Source organism: Typha angustifolia, chromosome 4 (genome assembly GCF_048772165.1).
Source record: "Typha angustifolia cultivar Huaian chromosome 4, ASM4877216v1, whole genome shotgun sequence".
In the NCBI taxonomy this organism is placed as follows: Eukaryota; Viridiplantae; Streptophyta; class Magnoliopsida; order Poales; family Typhaceae; genus Typha; species Typha angustifolia.
In genome coordinates this window covers 3880931-3898988 of record NC_133242.1, presented here as the reverse complement: position 1 = coordinate 3898988, position 18058 = coordinate 3880931, and the positions used below count along the sequence as shown (strand labels likewise).

At 36.7% G+C, this 18058-nt stretch overlaps 3 protein-coding genes across 6 annotated transcripts; 1 reads left to right on the top strand and 2 right to left on the bottom strand.

The window, feature by feature from the left end:
• Positions 1 to 1572: 1572 nt before the first annotated feature.
• On the top strand, positions 1573 to 4209 carry LOC140758599 (uncharacterized). Its single transcript, XM_073094818.1, has 3 exons — positions 1573 to 1833; positions 1970 to 1993; positions 3553 to 4209. The coding sequence occupies exons 1-3, from the start codon at positions 1641 to 1643 to the stop codon at positions 3867 to 3869; spliced, it is 534 nt and encodes a 177-aa protein (XP_072950919.1). The 5' UTR covers positions 1573 to 1640; the 3' UTR covers positions 3870 to 4209.
• A 745-nt stretch (positions 4210 to 4954) lies between these two features.
• On the bottom strand, positions 4955 to 12084 carry LOC140759681 (uncharacterized). Of its 4 annotated transcripts, none has more exons than XM_073096310.1 (10): positions 11824 to 12084; positions 11368 to 11454; positions 9930 to 10061; positions 7429 to 7517; positions 7155 to 7345; positions 7020 to 7069; positions 6723 to 6844; positions 6548 to 6623; positions 5371 to 5430; positions 4955 to 5277 (listed from the first exon to the last, which is right to left on the bottom strand). In XM_073096310.1, exons 2-10 carry the CDS (start codon positions 11380 to 11382, stop codon positions 5149 to 5151), a joined length of 864 nt encoding a protein of 287 aa, XP_072952411.1. In that variant the 5' UTR covers positions 11383 to 11454; positions 11824 to 12084; the 3' UTR covers positions 4955 to 5148. The 4 variants fall into 4 exon arrangements, with proteins under 4 accessions (XP_072952411.1, XP_072952412.1, XP_072952409.1 ...); XM_073096311.1 differs by having other exon boundaries at positions 11904 to 12084; XM_073096308.1 differs by lacking the exon at positions 11824 to 12084 and adding an exon at positions 11558 to 11810.
• An 826-nt stretch (positions 12085 to 12910) lies between these two features.
• Positions 12911 to 17079, bottom strand: LOC140758827 (BTB/POZ domain and ankyrin repeat-containing protein NPR1). The gene is made up of 4 exons (XM_073095150.1): positions 15961 to 17079; positions 14444 to 15194; positions 13913 to 14110; positions 12911 to 13318 (listed from the first exon to the last, which is right to left on the bottom strand). The coding sequence occupies exons 1-4, from the start codon at positions 16525 to 16527 to the stop codon at positions 13062 to 13064; spliced, it is 1773 nt and encodes a 590-aa protein (XP_072951251.1). The 5' UTR covers positions 16528 to 17079; the 3' UTR covers positions 12911 to 13061.
• Between the last annotated feature and the right edge of the window lie 979 nt (positions 17080 to 18058).

The window sequence follows — 18058 nt, the reverse complement described above, 5'->3', positions numbered from 1 at the left end:
TACGGAGGCAGCTGCTGAAAAGAAGTGATGATTAAGCATGTGGCAAATAACCATAGACTGAACAAATTCGACCGTTAGCCAACGGTCAAGTAGAGCTTAGCATCTTCGTGGACATAAGATCCTTCTACACATCATATAAATGGTCCCCCTCTCATCCTCTATTTATATCCTCCGTTTTGCACATCAAAACCCATCTCTCTCTCTCTCTCTCTCTCTCTCCTCTTCCCAATTGGGTCTATAGATATCTTCCTTCCTTTCCTCTCCAAACTTCTGACCCCCATTTGCTGTGAGTAGTATTAATAAGACAACCAGAGATGGGCTTCGTAATCGTCATCTCCTTGCCGCTAATCCTCTTCGCCGTCTTGCTCGGCTTCGGGTGCTACTTCCTCGGGAGGGCGAAGGGGAGGGAGGACGCGCGCACCGGCGTCGGCTCGCAGGTCTACGGCGCGCCGCTGCCTCCGCCGGGCGCGGTGGATTCCTCGCCTCCAACTCATCTGAAGAAGGAGGCACCCGACAATGTTTGAGGATTTGGTACTGCTGCTTGTTGATTTAGCTAATTTTATATGTGCAGTGACGGCGTTGTAGAGGGTGGAGAATAAACAAGTTTATTTGTTCATATGTACAATAAATTGCTTTGGTTATGAGAGTAAATTAATATTTGTTATTTCTTTGTTTCTTTTTAGTTTTTAACTCTTATCATTGTTGGTAATTTCATGTATTTGATATAAATTTTTTTATTAACTTTGAGCTAAGTTTTAAGTGGGATTCACATATTATTAATGATGGTCTAATGATAGAATTAATTTAGCTTAAAAGAGTACTTTATTATCATATATTCACTTAGTTAAAATCCATAAAGAGAATTAAATAAAAATTAGTTTTAAAGTAAGTATCATGACAATGAAAAATAAAGAAAAATGAATTTAGTATCGATATTTAAGAAATGTTATTATGATATATAAGTAACAAACTTCTTATGGGCTTTAGGCCCCAAAAGGTGTATTATTTTATGGGTAAATATTACTATGCAAGCCTAGTTTGGCTTGGTTCGTACGCACGGGTCAACACCAACGATCATCATAGTGTTAAGTTTTAAAAGGTACGTTTTATGAAAAAAAAATATTTTGGTTATTTACGCAAAAAAATTTTAAAAATTGTTTTTTAATTATTGTAGCTTCACTTAATTATTATTTAATTGTATCCGCAATCTTTCATTTTTGGAATAAGGCTATTCTAATATTTAGTGATATATATATTATTAATCTTGTGTGTAAACTTAATGTGAGGAAAAGTTGCAAAATAGTTTAGCAAATTCTTCTGAAAATTTTGGCACTGCAGCACAAATTAAAGAGGAGGATTAGCGTAAATGTCCAACTTATGTAATATAAGAGTAACTCGATGTTTAGTTTGATTAGCCTATGGGCTAATAGTAGTCTATGAAAATAATTCATAAAAGTGGTAATACGCATAAATAATGAAATGTTGAGGGGTATTTATGTAAAGAAATCACAAAACAATTCAGAGCTACCGAAAAAGGTGATCAGATCTCCGTTACGAAGTTACTTCACTCCCTTCTCACTTTAAAACCGCGTGAAAGAGACACAGAGAGAGAGAGAGAGAGAAGCTTATTAGCTTAACAAATGGCGATGGGTTCGTCTTCGTTAAGCCCTAGGGTGGTGAGGGCGATAGTGGTGGTGATGGGGCTGGGCCTTGCGGCGTACATAGTGGGGCCTCCTCTCTACTGGCACGTAGCGGAAGCCCTCCTCCGCTCCTCCGCCTGCCCTCCTTGCTCCTGCGACTGCTCCTCCCAATCCCTCCTCTCTCTCCCCCAAGGTATTCTCGAGATCCGAGATCCGAGATCCGATCCTATCGCGCTTCTCATGCCTTCTCTTGATTTGGTATCTTCTTACAGTGAACTGACTCTAGATCTCACCCTCTCTCTCTCTTTCTCTCTTGTTTATTTTTGCAGAGCTGAACAATCTCTCACTCATAGGTAATTTTCTTAGCGACTACTCTTTCAATTTTTCCAATTTTGGGGAAACTAATAATTTCTCTGTCATTTTGGGATTTACTGCATTGAGTAAGGATTTACCGAATCCCTATCAATGAGAGCGCAATTAGTTACTTTTCTATGACCTCATGTAGACGTGACAAAATAATGATATTGAATTGCTTCGAAGCCTACAACTTTAGTGTGATAGGTGGTTGGAATCAAAACGTCAACGTTTTTGCATGCAAAAAAAAAAAAAAAAGAAGGAAAGAAAACAAGAAAAAAAGAATAAAGAGGATATTATAGTTGTTCTGTAGTCACCCTAGTAATTTGGTACTTCTATAACAAATATCGACAAGGAAAGTTTATGTAGAATTGCCAATGTTGACATCCCTCACAACTGGATGAAAGTGTATATAAAGATGTGCTGAATTTTTTTCATTAGATATCAATTTGTCCTTGTCAGATTGTAATGAAAGACCTTACTAACACACATTATACCCTCTCTGTTGTTTGATTGAAACTTGTTCATGTATACTTATTTGAGAGCCTGAGATTGTTTAGATTGATAGATTTGTCAGATTATCTCTTCTTCAAGAAATTGGCCCTGTTAAATTGATAAGGTTCTTTTTTCACTAGGTTGTTCTGTCCTTGTCAAATGGGAATAGAAGTTATTAGTCACTTTTCGACTTTTTGTCCTTCAAATTGATCTAGCCCCTTGTTGTTATGGAGTTATTGTTGGTTGTAGATGTAGCAGTAGGAGTATTGTAATTGAGAATGGCATGCAATTTGCCTAACAGTGGTGAACCTTCCTTTGGATGCATCTGTCCACCTACTGATCTTATCTATAGATAGGAGTGTGGTAGAAAGGAGAGAAGGGCAGGGGGCCAATAGAGGAGCAAACAGTGAAATGGGATAGGAAAATATAGTAGGGATTGCTTACGAGCACATGGGCCTGAACATGAGTCTGGTTGTACTTAGCATATTTAGGAAGGACATTTTATAAATGTTGGACAACATCCTCTTTGAATGCTGAAAATTTCATTAGCATAATTGTTAAAATATCTTTCTTTTCTTTTTGAAGATTGGTTTTTATCAGGTTGTTTCCAACATTATTGGTCAAATGTTTTGGATATTCCAATTGGAAGGTAGCAAGAGTACTAGAATTGCATAGTATCAGAAAGTTTCTGGTGAGATTCATTTTTGTAATGTTGACGAGTACCTGGATCGCCTCAAATATATTCTTCCTTCACTGATTACTATAATTTTATTAAATCTTGTTATCATAAAACTTTATTCTTAATGCATGTCCAACCAAATACCAATGCCTAAAAGCTGATCAATAATTTCCCCAAAGTTATTTGTGGTAGTTCCAGGTTTATTTTTACATGCATATCAATTCCATTCAAGTGCCTCCAGTAACATTACAGCAATGCCCCTCTTAGCTTCTGAAGTGTTTCCATGAAACTCCACTGAAGTAAAATTTCTTCCATCAATATTTGATACGCTTGTCCACTTATGCTCCTTAGATGATAGTGCTAAGCCCAAATTCTTTCTTGCAGATTGCACAAAACATGACCCTGAGGTTAGTGAAGAAATGGATAAGAATTTTACGGACCTTCTTGCCGAAGAACTGAAGCTGAGAGAAAAGGAGGCAATGGAAGCTCAGCAGCATGCTGATGTGACAGTACTCGAGGCCAAAAAGCTAGCATCACAGTATCAAAAGGAGGCTGACAAGTGTAATTCAGGAATGAATACTTGCGAAGAAGCAAGGGAAAGAGCTGAGGTTGCATTGCTAGAACAGAAGAAACTTACTGCCATGTGGGAACTAAGGGCTCGGCAACGAGGATGGAAGTCAGCAAATGTCAAATCTCAGTGAAAACTCTTACTATCTTGTGCCAGGCATACTTGATCCATGGAATATAAAATTTGCCATATCTTATTCAAGGAATCCGGTAGTCTCACATGATCACCCCTCCATGAAGCTAGATTATTGAGAAAGAAGTGGTTGAGCATCACAAATTGGAGATCGTTTTGCCTTATTATGTAAAAAATAGCTCTGTTCTTCATTTAACACGCAAGCTTGCCTGTATGCCTTCGATTTTGTAGCCAAATGGCTGTACTTCTAGTTATACATTAGGATGATTATTTGAGGGGGATAACTCTCCCTATTACTGGAATGAAATAATTTCAAATCGTATGCTTTGAGTGCTTAAAAAGGATTAGTCTTATACTTTCTGTTCACAGGCATATGTGCAGCAAAAAGTACGCACATCGGTTTTTATTATCCTGGTTTTAATAGCATCGTGATGTGGAAGGATAATCATTTATGAAATAGTCCAAATCTTTGTACAAATATTTTTCTCCTGTAAAGTAATTGTCTTGTAAATCTGTAGTGATATTTTTCGTTAGACCACCTAATACTTTTTAGCTTTTCAGTGACATAATATGATAGTCCAAAAATTTTGAAGGTAAATATGATACTTCAAAGAAAACAAGGATACTTGTTAACTGGTAATGATTCTATACCACTATCAGGTACTTTTCTGACCCTAAAAGGTTTGTGAGAAATAATATAACAGAGAAGGCAATTTAAATCAATCTGATAGAAGAAAAAAAGAAAGATTGGAAGAAGGGGCATGTTCCTCACAATTGGGAAATAATATGAGGAATTCAAATTCAAATAGAGTAGATACAACTGAATCAATCTTGAGGGCTTACCTTTCTTACATTGCAAGTGGCAACTTCTTGGGATTTTGGAACCCTACTCATCATACAAGGGGTAGGGGCATTTGTAAACTAGCACACTGATACAGAGCTTGAAGTAATGATCAAAGAAAGCTGCAAGAATGTACCTGTCCTTTTCATGATAACATTTTTACACAGAAAAAGAGCTGCTCGGAAAGGATCAGGGAATACAATTGAGCGTCTAAATCCATTAATGGCAATATCGAACGCAAAGTAGAAAATTAGAATATAACCTTCAATTGGAGGAAAATCTAAATTGGATTCATGTACAGCAATTTTACTGAAATCTACTCTAGTTGACTTTCTTTCATCTTTTCACCATCTAACTATTCATGAATTTACACAAAATATAAATGGCTGTACAGAAATACAGAATGGCCGTAGACTTTGCAATGAATTTGCCCTCATTTTTACTGCCTCTTGGCTAATGTTTTCTTGAGTCCTTTTAAGATCTTTCCAAACCACATTATGTTCATGATAAACAGTATTGTGGGAACCAGAAATGTCAGCAGATAACCGAATGTATGCATCTGCTCAACCTGTCAAAAAATGTGAAGAGTACGAGTCAATGGTCAACAAAATATATAGCTTGGAATTTTATTGTTGGTGTCAGTGAAGAAAGAAATCACTACCTGATCATAGTGCAAATAGACGTGATAAAACAAGTAGATGAACAACAATATCCTTGCCACCTGCACAATGTGAATTATTCCATTAAGCAGATAACATAAGCTAAGCAGGTCCCCATATGAAAACAAATCACACTGATTCAAGTAATAGAATTGAAGTCATTTGCATTACCCTGATCATGTGACTCGGAACTGCCTTATCATCTAAGGTTATCAACATGGTTTTTCTGAATCCTAATTCACAGACTATAGACAACCACACAATTCACAACTCTATCAGAAAAATAAGTTTCAAAGGCAATGAAAAATTGCTCAATTCGACCTGAGACTTTTATATAGGGTTGCAAATACTTCCATAATGGACGGTCATTCAAATATCCAGAGGTTGAGCACCGAAATTTAGTGTATCAGGGTGCTTTTCTATTGTAATGAAAAACACTTAGAATCAGTATGAAGACTGATCATGTAAAGTGAAGTTCAGGGATATCTTTATAACATTGTTCTCTGAATTCAAATCATTGCTTATTTAGTCACCCAGGATCATTCTCATAAAGAGTGCTGTCACTTGTCAGACCAACTTTGACATGCCAAGAGAGCGTCTTCTCTCTGTCTAATATGTTATTCCACCTTGTCATTCATTTCTTCCTCTCCTTTTACTTCATTGGGAGGACAGTTAAGATCTTCAAGGATATTTTTCAGGACATATAAATGCACACTTAAATTTTTCAGCACAAACATATCCTATGGCTGATTTATTACCTGGAAGATGAGATCATACAAATGATTAAGTTTTTCCTGCCTCTTGTAATTTCCTATGAAATTAAGCACTTTATTCCAGTTGAGAAGACAAAATTGTCAGTATATTGAACAAGACGAGAAAAATAAGATACACATAAAAACAAGACAAATAAAGTAAAAAAAAAAAAACAAGATAATCTGATACGACCATAGTTTGTCGAATAGTTCATGATTACATCACAAAGTTATACTAAAAACACATCAAATGATCTTTATATTCTGCTAAGTTGTAAACAAAAATCTCTTTTACCATCCTATTTTTTTTACCAATTCATACAGAATCACAAGTAATTTGGGCTTCTATATTACTGATTTGTCTATAAGTGACTCTCAAGTTGATTCAATCGAGTATGACAGACAAAAAAGTGAATCTTCCACTTACCAGCCAGGCAAAGAACATTGCAACACCATTTATCAGATAGGCACTAGATCTTTTCATTCCTGCAGTGTCAAGAAACCTTCATAAAACAAGAAAAAAGAAACAATGTCAAAAAGTCAAACTACTGAAAGTAGTGATGTATCTACAAAGTTTACCCCAATAAAGAATACATATTTACCATCTTAAATTGATTCCAGGGGTAGTGGTCTCCGAGATAAGAACCATATATGTGTACAACTGCCCTTCCCCTGATAACATACTGTAAATTATAGAAATTACTGAAATTATGTGATGGAGAACCTGAAAATACAATACGATCAATGGTCAATGACAGTCTTGAAACTAAGTGGCTGATCTGACTAATTGCTGTATGGCGAAAAGCAATTGCATTAGGTACATAGGAAAAAAAAACGGAACTTAATCTTATCAGATGACTTCTGCATGCTAAAGTAAAGATCAAAAGATGGTTACTAACATATTCATATCCACCAAGCGAAGGATATAGCCAAAATATCACTGCAAGGTCTGCGATGAAGTAACCAGCAGAAACCTATCAAACATAAAATTCCACTAATAATGTTAAAGAAACAGACAATATAGATAGAAGTACCAGGAGCAGAAAAATCTGTTGAATTGGATGGTAATAGAGTGAAGGAAACTTTTACCCCTAATGTAAAAGTTGAGATGTCAGAACTTCGAAATGTAACTAGTCCCTCAAGGCGATCGGAGAATAAATCTGAGAAGAAGACTAGGTATAGTGACATAACCGTGATAAAAAAGGCATGGGCACTGGACATACCCCTGCAAAAGGTCGAGTTGAATATCAATCTATTTCCCAAGAAGGACAGCAAAAGCGGGGAAGTAATAGCCAGCAATAGTTCTACCGGTTATTCCACTCAATCCTTTGGATCTTTGTAAGAGAAGCATATCCCTTGAAGTAGAAAGAACTGATTAATTGTGTGAGATGGCATACCTGAAGCACGAGAATATTCAATATTATATGTAATGCCTCAGAAACTATAATAGGACCAAATCGAAGAAACTGGCTTGGTTTTGTTTATCCTAGTTCAACCAAATGCAAACAAATATAAAATGATCCAACTTGACTATAATGGAAATAGATGACTCTGATTTTGCCAGATAAAATAAAAAGCATCTCAACTGACAATCTCAACCAAGCTGATTGTATGGAGAACTCACTAAATATGGGTTCCAGGCTTGAAATTACACCATAGCAAACACAAAATTTACTGGAACTAATTCTCTATTCAACAACTCATACAAAAAAAAAAAACAATACTAAAGGATAATAGCTAACCAATCACCTACATCTCAATATACTTCTGCCACTTTAGAACTTACTCTTGACAAACCAAGCCTTGAAAGAATCTCAAAGGGAGAGACAATAGAATCCTGTCTACATAAGAGAGAGAGAGAGAGAGAGAGACCAAACATTGTCTACTATTGAGTTTGCCTATAATAATAATGTTAATAGGTCAATATATATAAGTCCACCTGTATATGGTTATAAACCAAAACAACTCATAGATGTTATTCTCATGGCTCATTATTATAGATTGTATGAGTCCTGCATTTGCATTTGTATCACATATTTATGACTTATATAAAGAAACCAACAACAAGATTGCACAAAATAATGCTAACTATAAAATTCAAGTTGAACTAAGGAGATTTAAAGAACTTAATATTGAAGATTATGTGATGGTCTAAATCCGTCCAGACTGGTTCCCTCCAGGAATTGTCAAGAAGTTGTAGGCACGAAGTGTGGGGCTTTTTAAAATTCTGAAGAAAATTAATGATAATATTTATGTTCTAGATCTACCAAATGATTTTGGTATCAATTCTACTTTTAATATTGTTGCTTACAAAGATTCGTATTTTACTCTTGAAAATCCTTATGAGCATGTCTATGGAAGACCCTCCTTACCTCAACTTTCCAACATTCCACTTAATATAGTAGATAAAATTGATAAAATTTTAGATGATGAGATTATATTTACTAAAGAAGGCAAACCCGACGATACCTAATACATTGGAAAGGATGGCTAGCATCTGATGATACTTTATTGACATGACTTAGAGTGACATGACCCTTATATTCTAGAGGGACAAATTCAACGGAGTCGAGTTCTCTCTTGCCTAAGGTGAATAATGCGAATATTACCGACAGAATACATTAGCAAATGTATATAAATGTCGGAGGTACAAACAGCTGATGATCCCTCCAGTTGGGATATGGTTTTAGTTATATTTTAATGTATTTTTAATTCCTGATGTTAAGATTGTATTAGCTTATTTATAGTGTTTAGGATCGTCTTTGCTTTTTGTAGTTGTTTAGGGTGCATTTTACTTATTGTCATTGTGAGATCTATATAAAAACCTATTTTACCATTTAGAGTTAATTAAAAAATTTGAAAAATGTCTCCATTGTGAATTTTGGTGTGAAACTCCATTCTTGCTTCTTCCAACCACCGTTTCCTCTAAAATCCTATAGATCCCTTTTTGTTTCATACCAGAGTGGCGGCCAGTTACAACTTTTTTGTTCTATAAATCCATAACACACATAATTTGTCTATCTTGAACAAACTCACACATAGCTTTATGACTAACTTGAATAAATCCATAACACAAATAATTTTTTAAAATTTTCATTTTACACCAAGATTCATTGTCTGAGATCTTCCCACGTATTACAACTTTATGTTCCATTTCTTCTAAGAAATCCTTTATTAATTTTAAAGTTTCTAAAGTTTTTACATGAATAATTTCCAACAATCGAATTCGAAATACCACTAGCAGCTTTCATAAAACTCTTTTGGATGCCAATGACTAATGATGAAATTAAAACATCAAATGAGTATGTCTGAAGAAGAAAACATTATATTGATGAAAAATAGTCCTTTGTCCATATCATGTAAGTGATTCTCACTATATTTATCATGAAGTTATGTCATTGTAAAGTAACTCAAGGGCCATATAGACATAGTGTGCAGGAAGTAAGTCCAAATACATAACAAGGAATATCAACATTTCCAAAAGCCGCTACAAGTATCTAACTTTTTTGAAGAAGGTGCATGAAATGGTGCTGAGGAGGTAAGAAGGTTACTTTCTAGATATTCTTGTCCAATTCCTACAATCTTAGAATTTGCATCCTAAAGTAATTGCCTCTCGGATTTCAATATTTCATTTAAGGCTATATGATCTACATAGTTACATCTAAATGCTGTTTTTCGTCTCTTCTTCAGCATGTCATTTGCTTTCCACTGTATAAACACTTGCTGCATTGCAAGTTTGAAAAAGACCTCTCCCAATGCACAAAAATGAATTATATAAACTGAAAGAAGATAAAAGTCAACAAGCATACCATTTTGCACATGAGAATGCCACCAAGCACAGAGGTGTATGGGATAAATGGGTCTGCTAGCAAGTAGTCTTTAACCAGTACCTCCGCTTGGTACTTACAAAACTTAACAGCCATCTGTGAAGTCTCGGAAACCTGCACAATAAGATATATCTTGACCCAAAAGACAATGAAGACAGAAAAGAATTACCATCTTAAATGACTAAAATAAATTGTGAGTTTTAGTTATAAGTTACAACTTACAACCAGATAAAGACAGCTGAAATTTAGCACAAAGTTCATGAGAAATATCTGCAAACCTAAGTATCAGAAAGTACAACATAACCTTATGAGGCAACAGTGTTTGCCTGCTTGGTGTACTGTGCAATGTGTCAGAATTCAGAAGGTATAGTTATTTTCGGATAAATAAATAATAAAGTTAAAAGATTTTCATACAAATAACCTTTGTAAACCAAACCTAATGCAATACAGCACCCAAATGGGTTTCCTCTAGTACGTGTTAGGAAAAAGTGTTCTAATACATGAGGCTCCTGTAAATGCACGATATAAAGAACTAAAAGTTGATAAGAGACTTGCAAGACTCTCTCCTCCTATAGTTCAAGGGTTGCAGAAGAACATTTCAAGAATTAAGAAATGTGAATGAAAATTTGCATTGTAGCCCCAATCTTGTTTTCTAAGTCTTATCAACATAAAGGCAATGATGAGAAATACAAAAGTTAAGATATCTTTAAATAATTGTCACCAAAAACTTTTAAAATATCATATTTGCCATGGAAAGCATTGTGCTCTTTCAAAAATATCACTCAGTTAAATCTAACTAATCATAATTAAACCAAACTTAGATTAAAAAGACTATTTTATCCTTGCATAAATTATTTTAAATAGTTTAAAAGCTATTCAATATTTTAATATCATAGTACATCAAAAAATATCTTTTCATATGCTAGAAAAAAAAAATCATTGATAAGTATTTTACACAACTTCAAAAACCAACGGCATTTTAATCATTTACATGTGTTTATTAACTTTAATAATAATTTATTAGGAAAATTCTATTAATAAGTAATCATAATGATAATTCTAAAAGAGTTGAGATTTCAGTGGCAATTACGATGTTTTGAAGGTTTTGTGGCAATTATGTAAAAAACCCCCAAAAATTTTTTTTAAAAAAAAAGGTAGCCTTTTCCAGAACCAAAATACCAATTAGTTGATTATGAATTCATTTCCCTGTGCACTCCGACATCTCAGAACATAATACAGAGCTTATAGGTTTCTTCCTCTTTCTGAACAGGATCCATTTTCAGCGGTACAGCAATATATGAAGGAGATGAACTCATACAACACTTGGCGTCTCACATCATCGGTATTATCCATCGAATTCTAAGGTACCCCAAGCATTTCTCAAAAATTTAATAGATGAAATGTGTGCGATCAAGCGTACCAGAAACTCAGGCATGCTGATTGCGTAAGGCAACGATACCAGAACCACGAGAAAGCTCTTTCGGTATATGAATGCTTGGTTGCCACCCTACACAAACGAGTTCCATTATATTGCAGAGATCTAATCGATCACTGGCATACAACCTTCGTATATAGAAATTGCTAAAATTTAGGAAAATGGTCATCTTTACCAGCAATCTAATCACTCCGCTAACAACATCACCTACAAAACGGATTAAAGTAGCAACCAGAAAACCAAAGACAAATCGTATACACAATGCAATTAAAGAATGCATGCATTCACCACCCAAGAAAGCAAAGGAAACCAACAAAATCGATATGTCCCAGAACCGAAAGTAATGCACCCGAGTGAATCCCCGAAAGCTATCAGAATCCAAACAATGCAGGAGAGAAAACAACACCCAAATCACCAACCAAGATAAGGATCAAGACTCACCTCAGGAATTCGTCCCTTGGATCTAAATCACCGCGATTTTTCCCAGGACGAGAAGGGAGAGAGAAAAAGAACAACAATACCTTCGATTAGGCACATGGGATTGGAAGAGAGGAAGGTCTTGGTGAGGATTGAGTTGGATTGAAGAGGACGGAATTGAATTTGGAGCTATCAATCCCACGAGAGGAGGAGAATAGCAGATGCAGACGAAAACCCAATGGTTACATTCCCGCAATAATATATTCTCAACTACTATCAAGGAATAGTAGAGTAGAAATCAGCATTTTATTCCCCGTTTGGTATAACTTTATTCCGCATATCCTACGGACTCCAATTCCCACAAGCTTATAATCCATCCATCTCGACCGTCCAATTGCTGCCCCTCCCAATAAGCACTAAATTTAAGGTTTTCTTTTATCATGTATACCATTTATTTCTGGTTACTCGTCAATTAACTATAAGTTAAGAAATATATGTAAGCAAGAATAAAGTATTTATAATTTATTTATAGTTATGAAATAATTAGTTGAGTTTTGAAAATTAAAAAAAAAAAAATTGGAGGAAATTTGCAGAATTAGCCTTCAATATATCGAAATTTGCAAAATTTCCATTTCTAATTTGGAGCATCCTTTGTGTGCATAAATGTAAAGTCCAACATATATTATGATCCATTAAAAAAATATCTTTCCTTATGGTTTCTTTTAGCTAGAATTATCTTTGAACAGGGAATATGTGTGGACAAGAAAAAAGTGGATAAGAGTCTACTATTTGGGTATTTCACATCCTTATCGTTATCCATGTTTTGAGTACTCGGATGGAAAACAATCTATGTGAGAGGTGACAGATTTAAAAAAAAAAATAAGTGATAAGAGGCTTTTATTTCCTTATCTCGCCTCTTTGGTTTGTCCCTCTAGGTGGAATTTGATCCAGTCACCTACCCTAAGGAAACCGAGAATAAGACGTGCAGGTTTTGTATTGCTTTCTATGGTACCTTGAATTTGACAAAAGAAGGAAATAAAGGTAGATAAGATAAGAGAGAGAGTTGATGCAGGACTTTCTAATTGTGAGAACCAAGAAAGTAGTTCCAGTATACCAGAAAGCAGGAGTCGTCTGATGTCTTTTATAATTTCGCTGCATGACTTAGATTACAGAGGGATTACATATCATGCTGAAACTATTGATACATCCTCGTCTCATAACATCCCTACTACTACATTTATTTTGCTAAAATGTCTGTAACTTCAATATCTTAGAACATTGCGTTGCCTTGTCAGTGAGGATGAGGATGATGAAGACGATAGCCCAGAGCGCACCTTCTCAGCTTTATCTTTGCTGAAGGCCTTCTGAACATCCTCTTTGAGCTCGTAGAAGCGCGTTCGTTTGATCTTCTGCTCGTCAGGGGTGCCTTTCTTGAGGTAAAAGGCGTCGGGCGAGTCGTCTTCAAGAAACTTATCCAACACCTCCGAACAGTGTGAAAAGTAGCGACGCCCTAGCTCCACTGTCAAAAATGTATGCCCCATTGTGTCACAATTCAAGAACTCAAAAGCTCAATCAACTTTGAATATCAGACTAAAGTAAAGTAGACAAAAGTTAGGAACATCCTCAGTTACACATCTAAAGAATCCTACCTCAAGGAAAAGAAAATGAGTTCAGAGAAGTTCCTAATGGTACTTGAGATTAGTCCAATCTTGCCGTGAAGGTTGTAGGATCTTAACGATGAAAATTGTTCAACTAATTCTGGAATCAGATTCCATGCTTAAAAGGATCAAATTCTAAATTCTTCTATCAGCACTCTCCAAGAACTTTTTAGAATTCAGAAAGCTGTATACTCGTATGGCCAGAATTCCTTGAACCTTGCTGCTCAAGTATTCTTTATGACACTATTCAGCTGATACTACCCAAGAAAAAAACAAAGTATACTAAAATAAAATGGGGGATTATTATTCATGCAATATGTGAACCTAAACCAATTAAGCAACTGATAAATCACTTAATCAGGTAGTTTAATAAAGTGGCATTAAATCGAGGCTGCATTAAGATTGTAAGCCAGAAAGAAGAAATAAGAAAAGAATAATACTGGCTTTAAATTTACCTGTTTTCATTAAAGAATCCACCCTCTCACGTAGTCGCTTGTTTCGCATTGCGGGCGTCTCATTTAGATCAACCTCCTTTAGTTTACTGGAAGTGTTAGGTGCAGAAACACCTCCGGCATATATAGTGGTTGTATCCGCCTGTGCTATTTCCATGGCAACCTTGGCTTCAGTAGGGAAGAATAATCTTGCAAATGCAACTGAGCACGCAAAATGGTGAATGTTAGTGTGGTGAATGATGGTAATATTCCCCGTGATAGTATGCGATGAAGTTGAATGAAAAACTAAGTGTAACAAATTACTTAAGAATGGTGTGGAAAGGTTAATCATCTATTTAACATGCATAAGCTATTATCCTGTGACAGATAGTATATTCATGAGTACTCCGTTTGTGTAGTTCTTCAATTGATGTTAGTAATACACAAGAATTTAAAGGATGATAAGAACTTGAATTTCTACTACTACGACCTTGTAGTGATTATTTTGTCAAATAGCAAAGATGACTCCAAAATTAACAAATATAAAAGCCAAACCTCTATTTTCCAGATAAATAAGTTTCATGTGGAGGTCATCAGCAAATAATGGCGAAGTGACCGAATCTTCTACAGCCATGGGATTCCTCATGAGCTCCTTCTCTAGGATATCAATGCATATTCGATCTGTATTTGTCTCTTGGCCTTGTGCTGTCCTTGCATTATAGTCTTTTGCCCTTGTCAGCCTCCTACAAATGTTAACAGCATTACGTCCATCAGCTGTTGTTTCTGCCACAGAGGCACCCTTGGTTAGGAGGGAGACGATGACTGCCGGCTCTTTTCTCATGGAAGCCACATGGAGGGGTGTATATCCTCTCTCATTCTTTAGATTAACATTTGCGAGATCCAGATCTAGCAACTCTGCCACAATTTTCGTATCACAGTATGCAGCAGCATAGTGTAAAGCATGGGCATCATCTAATGTGATCTGAGACTCAGAAAGTAGCAACTTAACAAGATGAACATCATCGCAATCCAGGGCCCTGTGGATTCTTCCGACTCTTTTTTCATGGATTGGGTCTACAGTTATGACATCAGCTTCACTAGGCTGGGATTTGCTGCGGATAAGTTTAACTGCCTCAGCGATTTCTTGAGGAAGATCCTTCTCAAGAGAGATATTGTCAAGATATGATCTTGCTACTCTTTCGATACAGGGATTGAGCAACAGATTAAGCTGTGAGTGAAAAGCGACCAGTAGAATAGGTATTACATCTTCCACCAGAGCTTTCTGAACAAAGTTGAGAAGACGTCTCTGTAACAATACGCAAATTCAAGTCAAGAGTGTCCTTAATGCACTTTGAAGAACTAAGGAATTGCAGGAAACAAACATTAACAAGATAAACAACTGAAACAAGGGTCTAATAGCGAAACCTGAAGCAGTTATACCCAACTGATATCAATACATGTGAAAGCAATTACATCAAAAATTGACAGAAGTTATCCAAAGATGGAAGTTTACGCAATAAAATCGAATCCAACCGTGACATTTCAAAAAGATGAAAAATATTCACCGGAAGAAATTGAATCAAAATATTAAGGACCAGTCTGGTAGAGAGAAATGAAACAAAAGATTAGTCATCTTTCCTATTTCTACTCCCATGAACCACTTCTACTGACAACAGTGATAACTAGCTTACATTCACTATCGCCAGTTGAACATCCATAGATTCATAAGCTTATTTTGCACAGAAGGCAATCAGGGATGTCTTAGATAGTTAGATCTTACGGCGAACTCTATTATAATTATTTAAAATTATGGTCTATTAGGTCATGATCATGCCTCTGCGCGCGCGCGCACGCACACAAAATTCTTCAACAATTACGGAACGCCAAAAACTGCCCCAAACTAACACTTTGCCAAAAACTTGTTAAGGCATACTAAATGAAATCCAAAAGCATGCAGAGAATTATCATCATAGAGTAACAAAACTGAAAGAGCTAATGTCTACCTAATTTAAGATCTCCAGTCAATAATCAAATTCTAAAATTGAGCATCAGATATTAATCAATCCAGTGACCTGAAACAGCGAGATGAGCTCCGGAATCTGGAACACCGACGACGCGTACATCAACTCGACGACAAATTCAATTGCCGGCCGGCAAGCGTCGTGTGCACACATCTCATCAACGCAGACCGACACCTCCGGCGGCGAGGGCTTCAGCTTCCCTGTATAAATATAGGCCAAAAATATCATAAATGCTTCCCTTCCCACCCTTCCACATTTCACCAACTCGCTCATCAGGTACTTCGGCTTTCCTTCTTCGCCACCGCCACGGGAGAATAGATCATAGAAGAACCGGCTCCTCGCCCCTAAGATGCAGCGGTGGACGCCGATCGGAACGCCGTCGACGATGATCTGGGCGTCGGTGCAATCAAAGCCATCCGAGTCGAGGAGGAGGCGCTCGAGATTCGAGCTGAGGCGGCTTAGGCTTAACACCTCGAGATTCGTGCTGGCTGCGGCGGCGGCGGAGGAGGGGCCCGGTGGGGTGGCCGGGGGAGGAGCGATGGACGAGATGGAGCCATTGGAGATGTTGGAGGAGGAGGTGAAACTTATCGAAGAAGAGGGCTCCCCGAGGCTCGCCATGGATAGGAAACCCTTAAATTCCGATCCACATGGTTCCTATGATTCCGAAAATCCGAGGTTTCTATGGAATTTGGACTCAGGTATGACGCATTCGATCGAAAAGCGAGAAGATTGAATCAAAATAGAGAAGGAATTCGGGAATAGAAGGGTTGAAGAAACTAGAAATTTCCTTTTTAATAGATTTCAGAATTCGCACGATTCCAAACAAAGCAAATCGATCCTAGTATTCGATTTCGATCAGCATGCTTCCTTCGATCCAAGATCCGAGCTTTACGCATCCAACGATTCCAAGTTCCGAGCTTTGTATCGAATTTGGACTCAGATATGATCCGTTCGACCAAAAAAAAAACAACCAACTGACAGAATTCTTTCAACAATCTACAGAATTCAAATGAAGGGAAAAAGGGACGAGTTGCAGCAGACAAAAGATCACGAATCCTGGCGAAAGGGGGGAAAGAAATTTGCAGAGATATAGGAATGGGATGTTAATTTTCTTCGATTTTTGTCTGTAATTTTCTCAATGTGTTTTTCTAATTCTTTAATTGTGAGGAGGAGAAGACCGGGAGTTTGGTTAGATGATGAAGTCGTCGCGCTGACGCCAGCCGTGCCGTCATGCGGTGGTGGCAGCGTTCGCTTACGTCGGCTCCCCGTCGTTTCGATGATCCTTCTCTTCAAGAGCAAGCCTATTCCTTTTTATTATTTTATATTATTTTTACCACTTTCTTAAGGGGAATTTTTTTTAATAACACCCTATATTTTTACCATCTTCTAATTAACCCCCACCCCCCCCCCCCCCCCCCCCCCCAGTCCTTCCCAATTTTATAAGCTGACCACTTTTCTTCCTATAATTTGTACATAACACCCTATTATTAATTTAATTTATTAAAAATTACTAAAATAATTATTGATAAAATTATCGGTGCATATAAAAATAGACAATAATTTAGTGGGTCTTAATTATTAGCTCAGTCAATACTTAGGTATTATTATCTATGGAATAATTATACTTAGTCTCCCAAACTATCATTAATTCTCACAATCCAAGGGTCTACTAATTAAAAAAATGTCGGCAAGCGGACGCTGCTGATGCACATGAAGAACCTCCTGTAGCCATTTATTAGTATCTTTGCACTCAGCAACCCTACAAATTTAAAATCTCAAGTAAGACAAGCCACGAGAGCTTAGAGGGATCCGATCTTATCGAGATATATGCACCGATAACAATAAATTAAACGGATAAAGTTATCGTGGAGGTGCTTCCATCTATTCTCAGATACACACAAGGGGGGAAAAGAGAGAGCTTCGTATGTAGGGTTAGTGGGGTCGGTTGTCGGCGTCTTCTTACGTTCTCTTTATTTGTGTGCAAATAACCACCTATGTTTTAGACATATTTGCGAGCGTATGGTAGTTTACAAAATTTACCCTCAAAAGGAGGAGTCGATTTGTAAATATGCGAAAAGGGAGGTGGCGTTGGTAATAAGGCTAAAAGGTAGGTGGTAATATGGAAATAACCCTTCGGGTGGAAGATTCC

What these genes read in the sequence shown, in the direction of transcription:
- LOC140758599 (XM_073094818.1), top strand. Translation starts at nt 1,641, where the DNA reads ATGGCGATGGGTTCGTCTTCGTTAAGCCCTAGGGTGGTGAGGGCGATA. An exon ending in CCTCCTCTCTCTCCCCCAAG is followed by an intron (nt 1,834 to 1,969) that starts GTATTCTCGAGA and finishes TTATTTTTGCAG; the next exon opens with AGCTGAACAATCTCTCACTC. An exon ending in GAACAATCTCTCACTCATAG is followed by an intron (nt 1,994 to 3,552) that starts GTAATTTTCTTA and finishes TCTTTCTTGCAG; the next exon opens with ATTGCACAAAACATGACCCT.
- LOC140759681 (XM_073096308.1), bottom strand. Translation starts at nt 11,662, where the DNA reads ATGCATTCTTTAATTGCATTGTGTATACGATTTGTCTTTGGTTTTCTG. An exon ending in GCATTCTCATGTGCAAAATG is followed by an intron (nt 7,518 to 9,929) that starts GTATGCTTGTTG and finishes CTCGTGCTTCAG; the next exon opens with GTATGCCATCTCACACAATT. An exon ending in CGCTTGGTGGATATGAATAT is followed by an intron (nt 6,845 to 7,019) that starts GTTAGTAACCAT and finishes TTGTATTTTCAG; the next exon opens with GTTCTCCATCACATAATTTC.
- LOC140758827 (XM_073095150.1), bottom strand. Translation starts at nt 16,527, where the DNA reads ATGGCGAGCCTCGGGGAGCCCTCTTCTTCGATAAGTTTCACCTCCTCC. An exon ending in AGCTCATCTCGCTGTTTCAG is followed by an intron (nt 15,195 to 15,960) that starts GTCACTGGATTG and finishes GTATTGTTACAG; the next exon opens with AGACGTCTTCTCAACTTTGT. An exon ending in GGATTCTTTAATGAAAACAG is followed by an intron (nt 13,319 to 13,912) that starts GTAAATTTAAAG and finishes CATTTTTGACAG; the next exon opens with TGGAGCTAGGGCGTCGCTAC.